This window comes from Metarhizium album, assembly GCF_000804445.1.
Source record: "Metarhizium album ARSEF 1941 chromosome Unknown scaffold_25, whole genome shotgun sequence".
NCBI classification, from domain to species: domain Eukaryota; kingdom Fungi; phylum Ascomycota; class Sordariomycetes; order Hypocreales; family Clavicipitaceae; genus Metarhizium; species Metarhizium album.
Window position 1 is genome coordinate 194,755 of NW_024467599.1, and position 16,317 is coordinate 211,071.

The 16,317-nt window shown below is 55.8% G+C and overlaps 4 protein-coding genes across 4 annotated transcripts; 3 read left to right on the top strand and 1 right to left on the bottom strand.

Annotated features, from left to right (window-relative positions):
* Positions 1-5,829: 5,829 nt before the first annotated feature.
* Positions 5,830-7,332, bottom strand: MAM_06934 (DRAP deaminase; the record flags this gene model as incomplete). Its single annotated transcript, XM_040825732.1, has 1 exon — positions 5,830-7,332. One exon carries the CDS (start codon positions 7,330-7,332, stop codon positions 5,830-5,832), a length of 1,503 nt encoding a protein of 500 aa, XP_040676289.1.
* A 1,291-nt stretch (positions 7,333-8,623) lies between these two features.
* Positions 8,624-10,873, top strand: MAM_06935 (thioesterase family protein; the record flags this gene model as incomplete). The annotated part of the gene is made up of 5 exons (XM_040825733.1): positions 8,624-8,817; positions 9,209-9,718; positions 10,046-10,096; positions 10,165-10,511; positions 10,836-10,873. 5 exons carry the CDS (start codon positions 8,624-8,626, stop codon positions 10,871-10,873), a joined length of 1,140 nt encoding a protein of 379 aa, XP_040676290.1.
* A 662-nt stretch (positions 10,874-11,535) lies between these two features.
* On the top strand, positions 11,536-12,279 carry MAM_06936 (Asp/Glu racemase; the record flags this gene model as incomplete). The annotated part of the gene is made up of 1 exon (XM_040825734.1): positions 11,536-12,279. One exon carries the CDS (start codon positions 11,536-11,538, stop codon positions 12,277-12,279), a length of 744 nt encoding a protein of 247 aa, XP_040676291.1.
* A 1,796-nt stretch (positions 12,280-14,075) lies between these two features.
* MAM_06937 (uncharacterized protein) lies at positions 14,076-15,422 on the top strand (the record flags this gene model as incomplete). Its single annotated transcript, XM_040825735.1, has 2 exons — positions 14,076-14,258; positions 14,313-15,422. 2 exons carry the CDS (start codon positions 14,076-14,078, stop codon positions 15,420-15,422), a joined length of 1,293 nt encoding a protein of 430 aa, XP_040676292.1.
* Between the last annotated feature and the right edge of the window lie 895 nt (positions 15,423-16,317).

Here is a 16,317-nt window from a genome sequence, read left to right on the forward strand (position 1 = left end):
TCCGGCCAGGTCTCGTATGCTGTATAAAATATATTGCGCCGCAGGAGTACGCTGGACAGAGGGCAACTTACACAACCCGCCGTGGTGAGAGCGCCCAGAACAGAAGCCACCGGCTTTAGTCACCCTCATTGGTTGCCCAGGTGTGGCTGAGGACCCTGTGCGCAGCCGCGTCCTTGACCGTGGCTCCGTAGGCCGTGCACGCAGACTGCACCGCAGACCGTAGACCGTACGGAGTACCGTAGACCGAGAGACCGAAAACCGTATACCGTACTCCGTATAAGTTACCGTATACCGTATGCCGTGGACGGCGGACGGTACGGTGGACCGTACAGTTGACGTGCAGAGGCACGCCCACGTGCCAGCCGCTCGCTTGCCTCCATTGGGCTTCTGAGCTTCTGCGCGCCAGGCAGGCAAGGCAGACAGACAGTGGGATTTAATACGGTCCATCCACATTCGAAAACTGAAATCGACGGCCCTAAAACCTAATCGAAATGGTAAATCTCTCGTTTAGGTTTTTTTTCTGCAGCCTTCCCACACTGCGGTCCGCAGCCAGACTCGTCATTGGAAGATGGCGAGAGGCGGTGTTTTTTCGTCCCCAAGGGCGTCGTCGCCTGACCCGGCAGAGCTGGCGACCGCTGCCTGCGCCATGTCGCCGTTTGTCTGGACTCTGCGTGCCCGCCAGTGAGGCGGTAGACCAGCATCACTGTGGAATGCTGGTGATGGCATGGCTTGCGAACAATGCGCATCGCATCGATCGAGCTGAAATCAGCAAGTATTGGCGCCACCTATCTACCGTCTGAAGTGCCGAGAAATGCTGTGCAGGTCACAGTCCGTCGGGCGACCTTTGACCTTTGACCTAAGGTCCCATCGCGGACATGGACATCGCAGGAACGAGTATCCGTACCCGCGAGACCGACCGCGTTGAGTTAGCCGCAAGCCCGTATCAGCCCCAAAACTGTGTCCTTTGGCCTCAGGTTGGGTTGGAAAGTTCGTCTTGACACCCACTTGCACTTGCTCTTGTGCATACCACTTGAGCATTGAGCCCTTGAGAGGGCACGAAGACACGGACGTGATGATTACACCTGAGCCGGAGCTGGTGGCCGCGGCGGCAAAGCCCAAAGCCAACAAGTGCCATTTTTTTTAATTTTTTTTATAATTATTAGTACTTATTATTACTTATCATTTTCATTTCATTTTTTTAGGGGGGGAAACCAAAGACGAACCTTGAGCTCGTGCTGCCAAACGACGCATACACCTCACAGCCAGAGAGACCAGTGGCCGCTGCAAGGACCACGGACCGCCAACAAAACCAAAACATACTGGGTTCGGGTTGTTGTGAACAAGGAGCCTCGTGTCCTCGTGTCCTCGTGCCCCCTGGTGTCCCCCCACCGGTGCCCCCGTGTCCTCGTGTTCCCGGTAGTGGTACTCGTGGATTCGTCGTCGCTATAGCACTGGCTCAGAATGCTTGACCGCACCGGCTCCCAGTCGCCCGTGGCCAAAACATCCAGGTCATTCCCAAAACACTCATCGCCAGTAATATCAAGGACGGGGGTCGTAATCCGCCCTCACGAGGCAGGCCTCTGACCTGGACCCCTGCCGCTTCCAGAATAATGGGTTTTGCAATAAGACGAGGGAAGTCGGTTCCCGCATGAAATTCCATCTTGCATCCTGGCCAACAGGCGGACGCGCCAGTCACACCAAATCAACCAGGCAGTCGTCAGTAGTCAGTCCAGGCATCATTCTAGAAGTTCCCAGCAATCAGTCAGTCAGTTAGATGACACTATGGATCCGTTCTTTTGCCCCTGCCTCGTCATCTCAAGTCCATGGGAGGAAAGCTGTGTCATCAAGAACGGAGCACCTACCTGCCTGCCTGCCTGCTACGTACAGATATTGTGGTACGGAGTACGTACGGAGTACTGCTAGCAGCAATTCCATCCCAACGTCGCATCCCACCACTTGCGTTGCTGGTTGGCCGACTGACCGTCTACTATTTGCTAGGGTTGTGTAGCTATGATACACAGACAAGCCCAGCATGGGCTTCGGTAATCGCCGTTTGACACCATTTTCGGCAGCTGGCTGCAGCGGAATGCATACATCTACGTCTGATAACGCAAGGTCCTCGTCGTTCATTTGATTGAAACGTGAGTGTCTAGCTGTAAACACATGGCCTAGTGTCAACGCAAACAGCCCCAGCTACTGCTGTGCATCGTTGATGACGGGGTCGATACATGGTCGTCGACGCGGCTCCGTCAAAACAGGTGTGTCAGCTCAACTTGTGGTCGTCGCCCCTTGGGTCGTTGTGTTGTGTAGAGTCCAAGGAGCGGCAGGGAGGAAAATTGACCCAAGGCGTCGGTAGTGGTGGGCATCTTCGGCTGCTTGTGGCGGGACGTGCTGAATCCGCGTGAAATGCCCCGCCTAGTGGGCATGTGTGGCGTGTATCCAAGGCCATCATTTGACGGTTGCTCGACACCAAGTTGCGCGCTATAGAAGCAGTTAAATTAGCATAAAAAAAAGAAAATTGAGAAAAATTTAAAAAATTCACACGGCTCACTTGGAAGCCGTCCAAGGGCAGCCGTTCCATTCTCAGGCACTCGCAGGCGCTCGCAGGCGCTTGCACAGTACCGGCCCATGTACTTGTAGGCAGGGTGCGGGAGAAGGTGGCAGGATTAGAGCTATCGAGAGGAGAGCGGACCTGAGATTCGAGCCGGAATTGGCGGCCATCTTGGCTGGCAGCACAGATTCCCCTCGACGCACTTCAAAACGACTAGTAGTTACTTGGCAGCTGCAACACCGTTCAGCAGTTTCGGATCACCAAGCCAGGTCCTAGGGGAAGAGGACGTTGAGACGCTTGGATGCTATGTGGTCATCCCCCACAATCCTCCCAGATCAACGCTGCATTTGCTGCTTCGGTGTCTGCGGTGTCCGCGCTCATTGTCGTGGCGCAGGTGCAATGGGGCCGCCCTGTATCGAAGTTGAGGCAACAAAGGCTGGTTGCCGATTCGCCGACGCCAAGCCGAATTTGTCTCGTTCCTCGGTCTCACCTTTCAACTCTCTTCTGATACAAAACCGCAAACCCTTGGGCCAAGTGGCTGACGGGAACGTTGCCTGGCATCGCCCAATCATCATTTACGCCTGTGCGCTGCGAGTTTTTTCAACACACACACACACACACACACACACACACACACACACACACACACACACACACACACACACACACACACACACACACACACACACACACACACACACACACACACACACACACACACACACACACACACACACACACACACACACACACACACACACACACACACACACACACACACACACACACACACACACACACACACACACACACACACACACACACAAGGGAAGGGAAAAAAAAAGAGAGATGCCAACCCAAATTGTGACACTGGGGGTTGGTGCCAGAATGCAGCACAGCACAGCCATCCAGCCGGCTTTTTCAGCATCAGGCGATGCCAAGAGGACTGCGCAATCCATTCGTACATCAACCAGCATCTGCTTACCAAAGTTAATACGTAGATGGCGTATGCATCCTGCCCACGTTTTGCCCAGTCATTTAGCTTCATGGCCCCTGACCTTGTTCGTCCCATTTATTATTGATTGCGTATCGGCATTGGCAACTCGATGCGTCCGAGGGCGATGGGCGTTTTGCGTCTTAGATGCTAACCATGCCAACTCATCAGAGCTGCCGAGGCCGACAAGAACAGGAACGTTTGCCATTTCCGAAAGAAACATGGCACAGCAAGCGCAATTGTCGCGAGAGAGCGCTTTTGCACCCACTCGGCTCCGGTTTATCGCTGGTGAAACTGACCAAACACTATGCCCAAATCAATCTCTATGATAACTATAACCTTAATCGTTCGTAGCGCACGAGGCGTGCCATTCGGTCCCGAACCCGGTACCCTGTCGGTCAGGTCATTCACCTTGATAGTTTCTGCAAACTACTCATCTTGGTTAGCACTATCATGACAGAAACAACATGGATAAAAGTCCCTTGCATCCAACTCGTCCATGTATGAGGACGCTGCTTCTCCCGTGCAGCAATCAGTGGATGCGAGTACATATGAGGTTGGCATTGTTGCAGTCGTTCATGCGGACGTGGCGAAAGGTGTGCTGTGGTCGAAGCCGAGGCAGATCGTCCTCGGTAGAAGCAAGGTGGGTCGTCGTCGGCGTCGACGATAAAGGTGTGACACTGGAGGGAGGGAGGGTGAGGTCCAACGCCGGTTCGAGATTCAGGATTGCCTCGTTCTGTTTTCTGTTCCGAGCACAACTACTCTGTCTGCCGTCAAGGTTTTCCTGTGGTGTTTGATAGATCTCGAGGCTTGTAACAGCGATTGTCTCCAAGTTGAGCTGGGAAAGGCTAAATCTTCCGACGGGAATGTGGGCACTGAATCCTGATGGCGAGGGCTGAGGGTCGGAGACTGGAGACTCGACGGAAAGCCAGTCGGCTGCTCGGTCCCAAGACCAAGGTGACAGTTGCAGTTGCGTTGCAGTTCAAATGTTGCAGTTGGCGTGTGCAGCCAGCCAGCCTTGTGGCACCGCCGACGACTGCCACATGCCACATGCGCCTGCCTGCCTGCCCTGCCCCCTGGCCCCTGCCCCCGGCCACCTACTGCCATCTGCCATCTGCCATCTGCCGGCTGCGCGCCTGTCCTGCACCTACCTGCTACGGAGTACTCCGTAGCCAGAGCCCACCGAGCAGCTGTCGGTCAGTTGAGAGCATCATGGCGACGTTTTCCGTTTTCCCATCTCACGCGTCGACACAACCACCCGGCCCTTTTGCCGCACGCCGTAAGCTGCACATGCGCATCAGACATTTGCGGTGCAAACAAACGACAAACAGGCAGCCGCGTATTTCTCCCGACTGCGCATCCTGCATCTGCACCGGAGCTGGAGCTGGTCTCCTATTTCCAGTCCTATTCCCATTGCCAAGAAGTGGCACCCTCGCCCGCCGGTACCATCATTGTCTGTCGTCAAACTCGTCCCTGGGTTTCTACTGACTGACTGACAAGTCGCAGGACGAATTCTTCATCTTGGCCACGGCGTATTCGGATTTCCCGGCTGCCTCCTGCCGAACATTCCCCCGATCGCCTTCAGCTGCGCTGGCTCGTCGGGTCTCGAGGTTCGTCGTTTACTGCTGATGTCACAGTGCGCCGTCCAGCCGTTGCCTCTCGAGGCCTTGCCGACGCCACGCCACAACTCCCTCGTTCCGGCTCGCATACTCGGATGGCGTGCAGCCCAAGACAATAGCGCCCAGCGCCGAAAATGTCATTTGCCATCCAAACTGCGCAAAATTTTGGTCAACGTGCCACCGGACGGGCTGACTGCATTAGCTTGCGGGCTTGGGCTTTCAAGATGCAGCGTGTTGAAATGCACCACCAGCCCAGCAACGCCCGCCGCTGAAGGTGTGTGTGCGTACTCCGTGGTATTTTGATCCTGTTTCGCCTCCTCCTTCCGCCTCGTCCGGTGCCGTTCAAAACGGGTCTTGTACAGAGGTAGTAATGGGGGTTAACAATTCGTCACAAGCCTTACGGAGTTGAGTTCGTTGTCTTGAGGCGTTTGCGCCATAACTGGTTTGCCGTTGTTCAGCCGCGGCTAATGAATCAAGTAATATGTTGGTTGAGCACAGCTGCTTACTTTTGCCTAGTTTATCAGTATCAGAGCATTTACAACCAACGAAAACAGGAATGCTACGTTACATGCTAAGCTTGTAAGTCTGAAAAGTTGTTTTCCCACCTTTGGTTATTTCCTTCCGCATGTTTTCAATTATTCATCTTCTTTACACATGAGCCCCGTTTATCCCGTGGTCTCCGGCTTTTCATCCTTTACGGCTCCTACCAATTCATCCATGCCGCCGACTGTTGTAGGACCGGCCATGCCCTCTGGCGGAAGAGCCCATTTTGGTAAGGGACTCTTGTATGACCAGGCTCCACCAGCATCTTCGTACCGTAAGCTGTGTAGCCATAGTGACAGTTCATGCATTCCTGGGTCGGAGTATAACGGTGTAGCGCATACATCACACACTTCGCCCGTCATCTTTTCCGCCCTTCTCTTCTCGTACTTGTCGAGCATTTCGTCGTGGTACACCACGGCTTGTGCCACCTCCTCCTTGCCCATGCGGGACAGTCTGCTGATGACGTCCTCGTCCTTGCAGACAGTGCCATCAGCATCGTTGTGACCTAGGTTGAAGCCCCATACTCGCTGATTTGCGTATATCGGGTCGTTTTGAATGGGGTGCCCCAGATATTGCAGGTGCACTCGAATCTGGTGCGTCCTCCCTGTCACCGGAAGGCATCGAACAATCGAATATCCCCGTTTGTTGACCCAGGGCTTGCCGTTATTTTCGTCGCCCGCCTCCGCCGGCAGCCTGCACAGTTCCTCATCTGTAGGCCCTGCGAATCCCTCCTGCTGGCAGTTTGCCTTTGAATCGTCCTTTGGCGGGTAGTATGCCAAACGCTTGAACACTGTGCGTGCCGTTTTGCCTTCAGCCCGGACACGGTTGAGGCCGAGTTTCGGCGATATCGACAGGATGGGCTGGTCACAAACAATATCTCCCTCTGGAAACTCCCCCACAACCCGGGCCATGTATTCTTTCCTCACAGTCCGCGACTTGATCTGATTGCCCAGTGCTTCCGCGGCCGTGACGCTCTTTGCGACAAACATGATGCCACTGGTCAGTCGATCCAGCCTGTTACAGGGATGCGGCATAAACTCTGGCCCCCGCTCGGCCTTCATGATTTCCAATACTGAATTGAACTTGTACCGGCCCGCGGGGTGCACGGGAACCCCCGAGGGCTTATTGATGACAATCATGTCGTCGTCCTCGTACAGAATGCCAATGGGGTCGGACGTGACGGGCGGCTCGTGCCGATGCAAAGTATGAGAGACCAGGTCGCCATTTCGAAGAACGTAGTCGGGTCCGACCTTGGTCCCATTGACAAAGATGTCTCCCTTCTCCATGGAAGCTCTGTAGTACTCGACGGGCCGGTCTCGAAACTCGGACTCGAATACCTCGATCAAGCATCTCCCCCGCCATCTCTCTTTGCAGTAAGTGTTGTATGTCCAGTGGTAGGGCCGCACTCGTCGCAGGTCGTCTTCGAAATAGTACGGAGGCGGCCAAATCGGCTTGACCTGGGCTGTGGTTGGGCCGTTGGAACTCTGCGCAGCCTTTGGCGCAATGCCTCTAGCCTGGGCAGCAGCTCTACGCGACTCTTCTTTCTCTTGAGCGATTTGCGCGGCGGTGAGAGCCTTTGGTGACCCCGGATCTGGCGTTGGCGCGTCGACTGGTGTCGTAGACATGGCGGCGAGTATCTTTCGCAAAGCTCCAAAAGCTCTTGAGCCGGCTCCCTTGACGAGCATCAGCGGGCAAAGAGGTTTTAGCAGCCGGCGCCAACAATTGCCCCGAGCATCGCGGGAAAAGATGTGCCTGCGGTCAAACTCCCTGTGTTCTCGGTCGAGTTGCCGCGGTGCGGGCTTGCTCAGACGTCGCCGCGCACGGAGGAGTGCTGGAGGGAAAAAAGAGCGGTCAGTGACGGCAGAAATGCCAAACTTGGCCAATCGGTTTAGTTCCGCCCTGAGCTCGTCCGATTCAGCACCGAGATGATGAAAATGATTGCTTTGGTCTTTTGGTGTAAAAGAGTACACGTGTTGCTTGCTTGCATGGTATTCTGGCTCACGAATAGCCATGTATCATCTCATTCCTTAAATCCCATCGGCTTGCGGTTGAAAAAATGGTTCTGGCTATTGCGCCGTGTGGCTAGGCAGCCCAGCTAGTCCAGGCAGCTGGATATTGATACTCTCCGTGAGGCCTCCCATGACACTATTCCATCCCTACGGTTTGGAAAATTCTGATGCTCATGTACAGAATCTGTACTCGCTGTACTTGGCCGTCGACGCCATGACTGCCAATTTGACCGATGAGGGCATATCCCTCGCGAACATGTCAGACCCGGTGTTTCGCAAGATCAAGAGCGCTGGAGAACACGTCCTCCAGCTTTCGGGGGAAAGTCAAGTTGCTTGCGCCCCCCACAACGGACCGTCTACTTTGCGGACAATCATCATCTTGTTCAGTGGCGTCGTGAGCGTTGGAACAGCCCATGACGTCCCGGGGCCCGGTCGCAAACTCGTCGTTTATTGGATGCTCCCACGTTGGCGGGCAACGACAACACAAGCGCCCGGGACAGCAAGACATCTTGCCATGTGACTCTTGCAAGCTACAAGGACCATGCCAGGTACTTGAACTGGGCCAATTGGTTCTCCTTTGGACCGCCGACGCAGTTGGTTCCGTTCCGTCTTTTCCAGAGAGCCTTCCGCTCAGCTATTGCTTCCACGATGAAGGCGGAGGATGGCGCCAGGCAGTTTCTCCGGCAAACTCTGTTTGACGCGATGGACCATGACGAGAGAAGGGTCTGCGCGGAGTGGTTTCAGCGCAAGGAGCTGACAGAAGAAGTTTATCCCGTCGTAGGGCCCGCGGAGCGGTGACGAGGGGCCAAAACTGGGATGGCTTGTTGGAGGTTTCTGATGTCATTCATCCAGATTGGGGATTCGAACCAGCCAGGCTAGATCATGAGCTGAGCATACGTCGAAGCCCATGCTTGTAGTTGGCTCGGATAAAGACGATATTGGAGGAGCCATGAATGAGTGGCTGGTGGCCAACTACAAGAGCGCCAAGGCAAAGACTATTCCTGGCGGCCACATCTCGTCGCTGTATCACATGGATGGGATATGCCAGGATATACTGGGACCCATTTTCCCTCCACCTGTTCAATTCACGGCTGGCAACAAGTAAGCTTGTAGTAGTATTGGGTTTTGAGGTTGGTGGAAAGCTAGTGACGACGCCCGTCAACAATTTTCTTCCCGTATTCCAACTCGGATTTTTCTCATTCGCATTAAATTACCTGGTTTCAATCCGTGTGACGAGATCCAGCGGCCGAATTCCACCATGTCGTTCCCACATGGGGCAGGTAATCAGCAGCAATTAATAGCTAATCAATAATTGACATTATATTCATTCCGCTCGGGTCTCAACGGGTACCCTGTAGTTAGTTACCAACTCTGCGGGTCATTTGCGGGTAAAAGCGGCTTCCATACCTATCCCTTATTTAGGAACTCCCGCAGCGCTTCTTCCCCGGAGTCGAGGCGCACCAGGAACGGCACAGCATGCCAACCAAGGCAGGTGCAGCCAATTACCTCCTTCCTCTCTGGCAAGGCCGGCTCGTGGCCGCGCACAAGTTCAACCACCCGTGAGCTTCGTGCCTCGTCGATCAGCATTCACGAGACGTACAGTCGATACTTGCCTTTGCGTGGCTTGTCGACCGGGACTCGATCGCACATATCTTCTGATCACGCCCACGATCCTGCACAACCCAGTTGCATTCGAGCAGCCACTTGAAGCCTTGCCATCACGGACAGGGCTCTCGGCCCCAGGCTCTTTCTTCATTGACCCATCTGGCGCCGCGGTGCTTGCCAACGCGCCCGTCTCACGCTTCTTTGCTCCAAGACCTAGAAACCTTTGGCATCGCTGGTCTCGGATCAAGCGACTGGAACCACCAGGCTCTGCTCGGTCTCGCAGCATCCCCGTTTCGCGGTCGAAAATACTAGTTGCACCATGGCTCCTTCAACGGACAAGAGGGCTCGTACCAGACGAGACTATCCTTACATATTGGATTACCGGACACGATGGTAGGTTCGATCTCGCGCCGCGTGCATGCAACCCATTCTAGAACTATGCCATGAGATTGTACCTGTACAGAAGGATACATGCCATGGACACATTCCAGCCCTTGACTTTGCACCCCCCCCTTTTTACCATACCGCTCAAGGTTTCAGCCACTATACTCGTCTTATATTATATTATTCTTTTACTATCCCTCTTGGAGCTCGCAATTACATACGACGCATGAACTGGGCTTGCACAATCATTGTCGTTTCCGGACCCTCAGATGGACGGGCTGGACGTCGTCGTACTCAAATGATGGGGGCCCTGGGAAATGCTAACCGCCGTGCTATGCAGGAACGACAATGACATGTATGACCATATGAACAATTCCGTCTACAACTTCCTGTGAGCTCCCGCCGCCTCGCCCGGGCAACATTCCTTGCGATGCAAGCAGACAAGGCTCACAATGCTAGGTTCGACTCTGCCGCGAATGCATATCTCATGGAATACTGCGGCATTCACCCCCCGAGCTCGCCCTACCACCCCCTTGTTGCCCACACCAGCACCAACTTCTACTCGTCGATTGCGTATCCCGCAGTGGCCGAGGTAGGTGTCCGCGTGGCCAAGCTTGGCAACTCGAGTGTCGCCTTCGAGCTAGCTGTGTTTGAAAAAGGCGTCGAGGAAGTCAAGGCTGTCTGCGACTTTGTGCATGTGTTTGTCGAGAGATCGACAGGTAGACCCGCAAAGACGGGAATGGCCCCCGAACTGAGGAGGGGCCTGGAGAAGTTGTACAATGGCCATGAACAGCTGAAGTCGAACAGTAAGCTGTGAAGCTGGCTGCATTGCAAAGCAGAATCAAGTTTCTCATAGGGCGGAATCTGTGTACGAGTAACTGTTATGCATTCAACTTGTAGAAGATGCTGTTGAATACATTGCCAAGTTTCTTTTACCAGAACACATTGATAGCAACTGGACGGGCCAAGGGCGCCGAGAAAGCTGCTCCCCCTACACTGGAACGGTCTCATGAACTCGATCCCGATCCCTCTCCATGAGACGCCACTCGCAACCGGCCAGGCCTAGGCATGAAGTCGTCGGCATCCTCTAGCTGCCAGTTGCCGTCTCGCACGTCCGTTTCCGTTTACAGCTTGGTGGGCTGAAGCACTAAGCTCCGATACGAGCTAGTTAGAAAACCAAAATATCCCGGAGCCAACCTAGCACAACCAACCGACGAGTCATATTTGTGACAGGCCGTTGCGGTCACAGCCTGGTATATGAAAGGTTTCCTGCAGGTCAGCCTCGTATCAAGCCAAGCTCTTGACAGCTTGTTCTAACCCGTCGAGCATATAGCTGTACGAGCTCCAGCGAACAGCTCAGCCACCGAGACGAAGTATACCCTAGGCGGAGATGCGATTTTCGATCAACCCCGACATCTAGCACATGGTTGTGCGTGCATGCAAGCAGCGGAAGATGCTGGAGCTCTCTATGCGAAATGAGATGAGAGCATGAGCCACCTCCGAGGCCAGGTTCTGGCTGGCACTGAGTACTGCGAAAATGCCACCCTCGGAGGCCGGTTATTTGCCTCGGCCAGCGAGCTGACGTCCGAGGGCGGCGACTACGTCGAGGGCGTCGAATACACGTATCCGTGATGTATTTATTATATCCGAACGAAACCAGTCTGCCGCGAGAGACCAGGAGACAGTATTGTGGCTCTCAACTGTTGAGCATCAGTTTGTTTGAGGAACGCCTCTTGTGTTGTTCACTTCTCTCCACGTCCGGAACCAAACGCACGTGATGTGCAGCGGGCGTTCCGGCCGGTCTGCCTCGAGTCTCGACGACGCCTCCAGATGCCGCAGCTCCCTCCGGCCGCGCGTCCGGGCAGAGACGAGAAGGAGCAAGCCATGAAGACTCTCCTGCTCCTGGGCGGCATGACGCCAGATGCCACCATGCTCTACTACAAGACCATCAACGACGTGGCGCGCGGCCACGGCGGCGGGCGCACCAGCGCGCCGTTGCACATCTTCAGCGCCGACCTCGAGGTCATGATGCGGCACGTCGGCGCCGCGCGGTGGTCCGACCTGGCGCAGGCATACAGCGACCCGGTCGCCGCCCTGACGCGGCCCCCGGGACGAGTCGACGCCGTCGTCATCTGCGCCGTCCTCGCCCACAAGGCGGCCGGCCGCCTGTCGCGGGCGCTCGAGGGCTCGGGCGTGCCGCTGCTGCACGTCGCCGACATGCTCGCCCGCCACATCAAGGCGCGCCATCCGCACGTCCGGACGCTGGGCCTGCTGGGGCCCAGGGTGACCATGGCCGACGCCCACGACGCAGACTTCTTCATCGGCAGGCTGCAGAGCACGAGCCACGGGTTCCGCGTCGTGGTGCCGGGCACCCCCGCCGACGTCGACCTCGTCGACCGCGGCATCATGGACGAGGTGGTCAGGGGGAGCGCCGCCGTCACCGAGGCCATCGTGCTGGCCAGCACCGACCTGGGCTTTGTCTTGAAGCAGCGACACGTGGGCGATGGCGTTCCCCTGATCGACCCGGCGACTGTGCACGCGCGCGCCGTGGCCGAATGGGCCCTGCAGGCCTGAAGCGGCCGGGCTGGATGCTGGTCTGGTCATCTGCTCTGTCCGTGGAGGGACCAAAGGCGAGCGGTGTCGCGTATATGTAGTTATTCCTTTGTTCCCTTTGTCTTGCCTCTGTCACACCAGAAAACGGGCGTGGCCACACAGGCCACACCACACTATTTTGTGTGGCATGTCACCTCGTATCCAATGCGACGGCTTCCCGTCAGAAAGCTTCGAGGGCAGCTGGCTCCTGACCTAACAGCAGCATCGCGATGGGTGGCCTCGTCAAAGTGAGAGCTTGTCAAGCCACGAGTACAGCGTCTGAAAAATTCATTTACAAGACTGGTCGGTCAAACTAGAGACTGCGCTGTCTGTCACGGCGACTGCGGGTTGTGCTCGGCTTCCCGATCCCGTCCGATGCGGAAAACTGACTTGAAGGAGGCGGAGTCTGTCACTCCGGGGGACTTACACCGAGGGGCTGGCGCAGGGTTGCACAACATGAGAGCCAAGACGCCGACTAATCAGGTGCATCTGATGGTCTTGCACGTGGCCGTTGGCTTCACTGGAAACAGCCAGTTTGACGGGAAAGCCGGCACCCAAGCATTAGCCACTGCGAATCTCCAGCAACAAAGTAGCAACAAGGTGATGCTCAAAGCAAGACGACGCAGTGTAGCAAGGAAAAGTCGGGAGTGACGTGGTACTTGATTTAGTCATCGGTATAACGTGGACCAGGACGACCGGGGCTGAGGGAGGGTATAATGATGAATATATTTACATCAATGTTGATATATGCATGTATATTGGCGTCAAGACCTCAACGACAAACGGTGCGCATCATGACTTCAGATGATGAAGCATTGAATATTGAATATCTCTTACCTATACGGTAACACGTACATGACTCTACTCCGACTATCTGTCAATAATAGTTTACATGTCGAGGGCCGTTTTCCCCCGAGTCACTAGTTACTAGTGTAATAGCACGAGCTCGGATATACCAAAGGCACTCCGGCCTGGCCGTGCACATCTTTTGCGGTAGCCAAACACATCCGTCTGCCAGGACGTTTGGAGAACGACATCCGGACAAGGCCAGACAACACAAAGCACTTGCCATCTATTGGCTCTGCTTTCCCTGTGCCGGCCGTCCCATCAACGGCTAGCAATACCACGTCCCGCCTCTATCGTTGTTTCAGCCGACATCAAGCTTAACCAGTAGGGTCACGATCTCTTGGGAACCCCGTGAGGGACTGCGTATCACGCAGGACGACGGCAAAGAATGGGAACACGTCTCCACACATCATACGACTGCGCTGCCAATAAATCGCTCATCTCGCTCTTTACTGACGGATCCGTCTGGAATAAGAATCTCCTGCATCACATTCCCGCAGAGTAGCTTCAGCTGGCTGGTTTCAGGCCTCTCAGGTCTGTCGACGCGCACGACGGTCCGAGGAGATGATGGCGCGTGTAGAGTCCCCGCCACTTCGCCATTATCACGACGGACAATAATAGACAATGGTTCATTCCGCAGGCGGGTGTGGCGTGCTCGTTTATCGGGCCGCGCTGCAGCATACCCCGGCATGACGGACGGACGGGGTTGCGGAGTCGATGCCTTTCTGTCGGCCTTGTCGGGAGCAGCTCGTCTTGCCTGGGGACGGCGCGTTGCCTCGATTCGACCTGAGGTTTATATGCTCTTACACGGTGTCCGTTGTTGATTCTGTTTTTTCCCTTTTTTCCCTGTCTCATCGTTGTATTAGATACCCATCCGTGGCCCGGGACAGTCAATACGCGCCAGCATTCAACACCAGCCGTCAAGCACAAAGATGAAGGCGTCACTAGTTTGCCTTTTCGCCTCGGCGGCTTTGGGGGGTCTGGGAACCGCCAGCTCGGTCGTGGCGTCGCAAAGCCCTCGACCGGCAGGCGAGTCTCAACACGGAGCCGAGGACGTGTTGGTAAGCCCCGAGACTGCTGTCCTGGAACGACTCACGACGAAATCACAGCCCAGTGTAAGTCCCTGTAGCCACGCACGTTTATGTGTGTGTACTTGAAACCCACGGCAGACGCGCAGGCTCACAAGCGCAAAGCAGTTCAGTCCACACTGGCGAGGACGTCAACGCCGGAGACAGTTCGAAACGCGAGACAACAGGCAACTGAAAAGCTCCGAAGAGCTCGGCAAAGAAGCGTTCCTCAAGCTCCGCAACCTCTCGGGCGACCGGACGTCGCGGAAGCTCGTCACGTTTGACATTCTAATCCCGTTCGCGCAAGCAGCCCTCACCGAGCTCAAGAAATGGGACCACCCCATCGGGCACGCGGTCAACGCGTTCGAGGACGCCGTCGCGTTCGTACAGAAGGAAATCGGGGGCGAGCAGGTCCCCGAGATATACGGCAACAAGCTGAAGCTGCGAATGATTTGCTTCCTCAGCACCGAAGACCGGGACGACAGCGTGGGAAGGGCGTGCAGCCGACTCCGCGAGCACACGGAGCCGCAAGCCCTCGAGCAGGAACGCAAGATAGAGACTCTGTTCATGAAGATCTTTGAGGACTGCGTCGCGGCCTCGTCCGTCACCGACGGCGACGAGCAGAACGAGTTGATGCTCCGGCACTGCGAGGCGCTCAGCAGGCAGACGCTCGATCTCAAGGAGGCGACGGAGCAGCTCATTGCGTTTCGGGAGCTGGTGCAGCAGAGGGTCAAGCACGGCGGCCACGTGGACGTCAACGACGTCAACGAGGCCGCGAGGCTCATCGAGAAGGGCGGCTTCGGCACGCTCGACAAGTCGGACCCGAATTGGCCGACCAAAATGGCCACCTTCTATCTGGGCGACGTCTTGGCCTTGAGCGAGCCCAAGAAGGACGACCAGCCGGCGTGGCTTGGCCCGCCCATGGTGTACGCACGAGACATCCCGAAAAACCATCCGGCCGATGTGAAGGCGTCTCTTATCGTCTACGATGGAGTGTACAAGGGCCAGTTCACGGAGCACGACCTCGAGGGGGAGGAGTCGTGCTGGTCGGCTCTGGGCCTGGTGGAATTCAGGCCTTACAACTGGGATGAACGGTCTGCCGCGCTCACCTACGTCAACCTGATTATGCGGGCTTCCCAGCTTGAGTGCAAAGCCTGCGAGTCGCCCGAGACGCTGGGCTGGGAGCTCAGATGCGGTTCAATCGTGGCCTGAACGCTGCTTCGGGGGCTGCGGTGACGGCCATGAAGGCTCGTCGCGCCGGCTTGCTCGAGCATTGTATGCGGAGGGCGGGCGCTATTTGCCTGCCGCACGAGGCATTGGTTGTATCATAACTCAAGTCCGAGTCCATATACACGTTTTGTCCTTGAGCCTCCACATCCGGCGTGTGAGTTGCGTGTAGAGTAAAGATGTGCCTTCGTTCGTCGAGACATCACTATTCTCGGGAATCTCGTTCCAAGACTATGGAAGCACGCTGCGAGTCTGTGAGTTCTGAACACTGGTCCAGATGGAGGTAAAATGCTGGCGTCCATGGTCGTCGAGCTCGAGACGATTGAGCTGGGGGGGAGCGCCTGTTCATGTCGCTACACCGACAGAACGACAGGCCAAGCATCAGGCCTATCTTGCGAGTCTCACCAGAAGGCGGGTTGGAGCTGATTGCTCGCGACCCTTGTTTTCGCCTTGCTCGCACAGCAGACGTCATGTAGACTTCGGCCCTGATTGTCCTTTGGAAGGGGGGCTTTGAACCAGGAAACGTAACGTATTGTTTCTGGCTGCCTGCTCTCAAACCTCACCCCCTTGCTTTTATATCTTCTAAGCTCATGGGGTTCAACCCAGCCAAGGCAGGCGAGACTGAAAACATTACTAGGCGGTCTGCCTTGGGCTGGAGATGGGACTCGAGGCCTGTCTTTATACCTCGAGATTGCCTCGCAACTGACTCGCGGCTTGGAATAACAGTAAATGCCCCGTACTTAGGTGTGTGTGCAACTCACCCCTGGCTGGCTGGCTGGCTGCCTGACGGTTGGGATCAGGAAGTTGTTGCCGCGAGAGATAGAGAAAGGGTGTTGACGTGCGTCAAAAGGGGGCATTGGCTACGCCACATTTTTGCGAC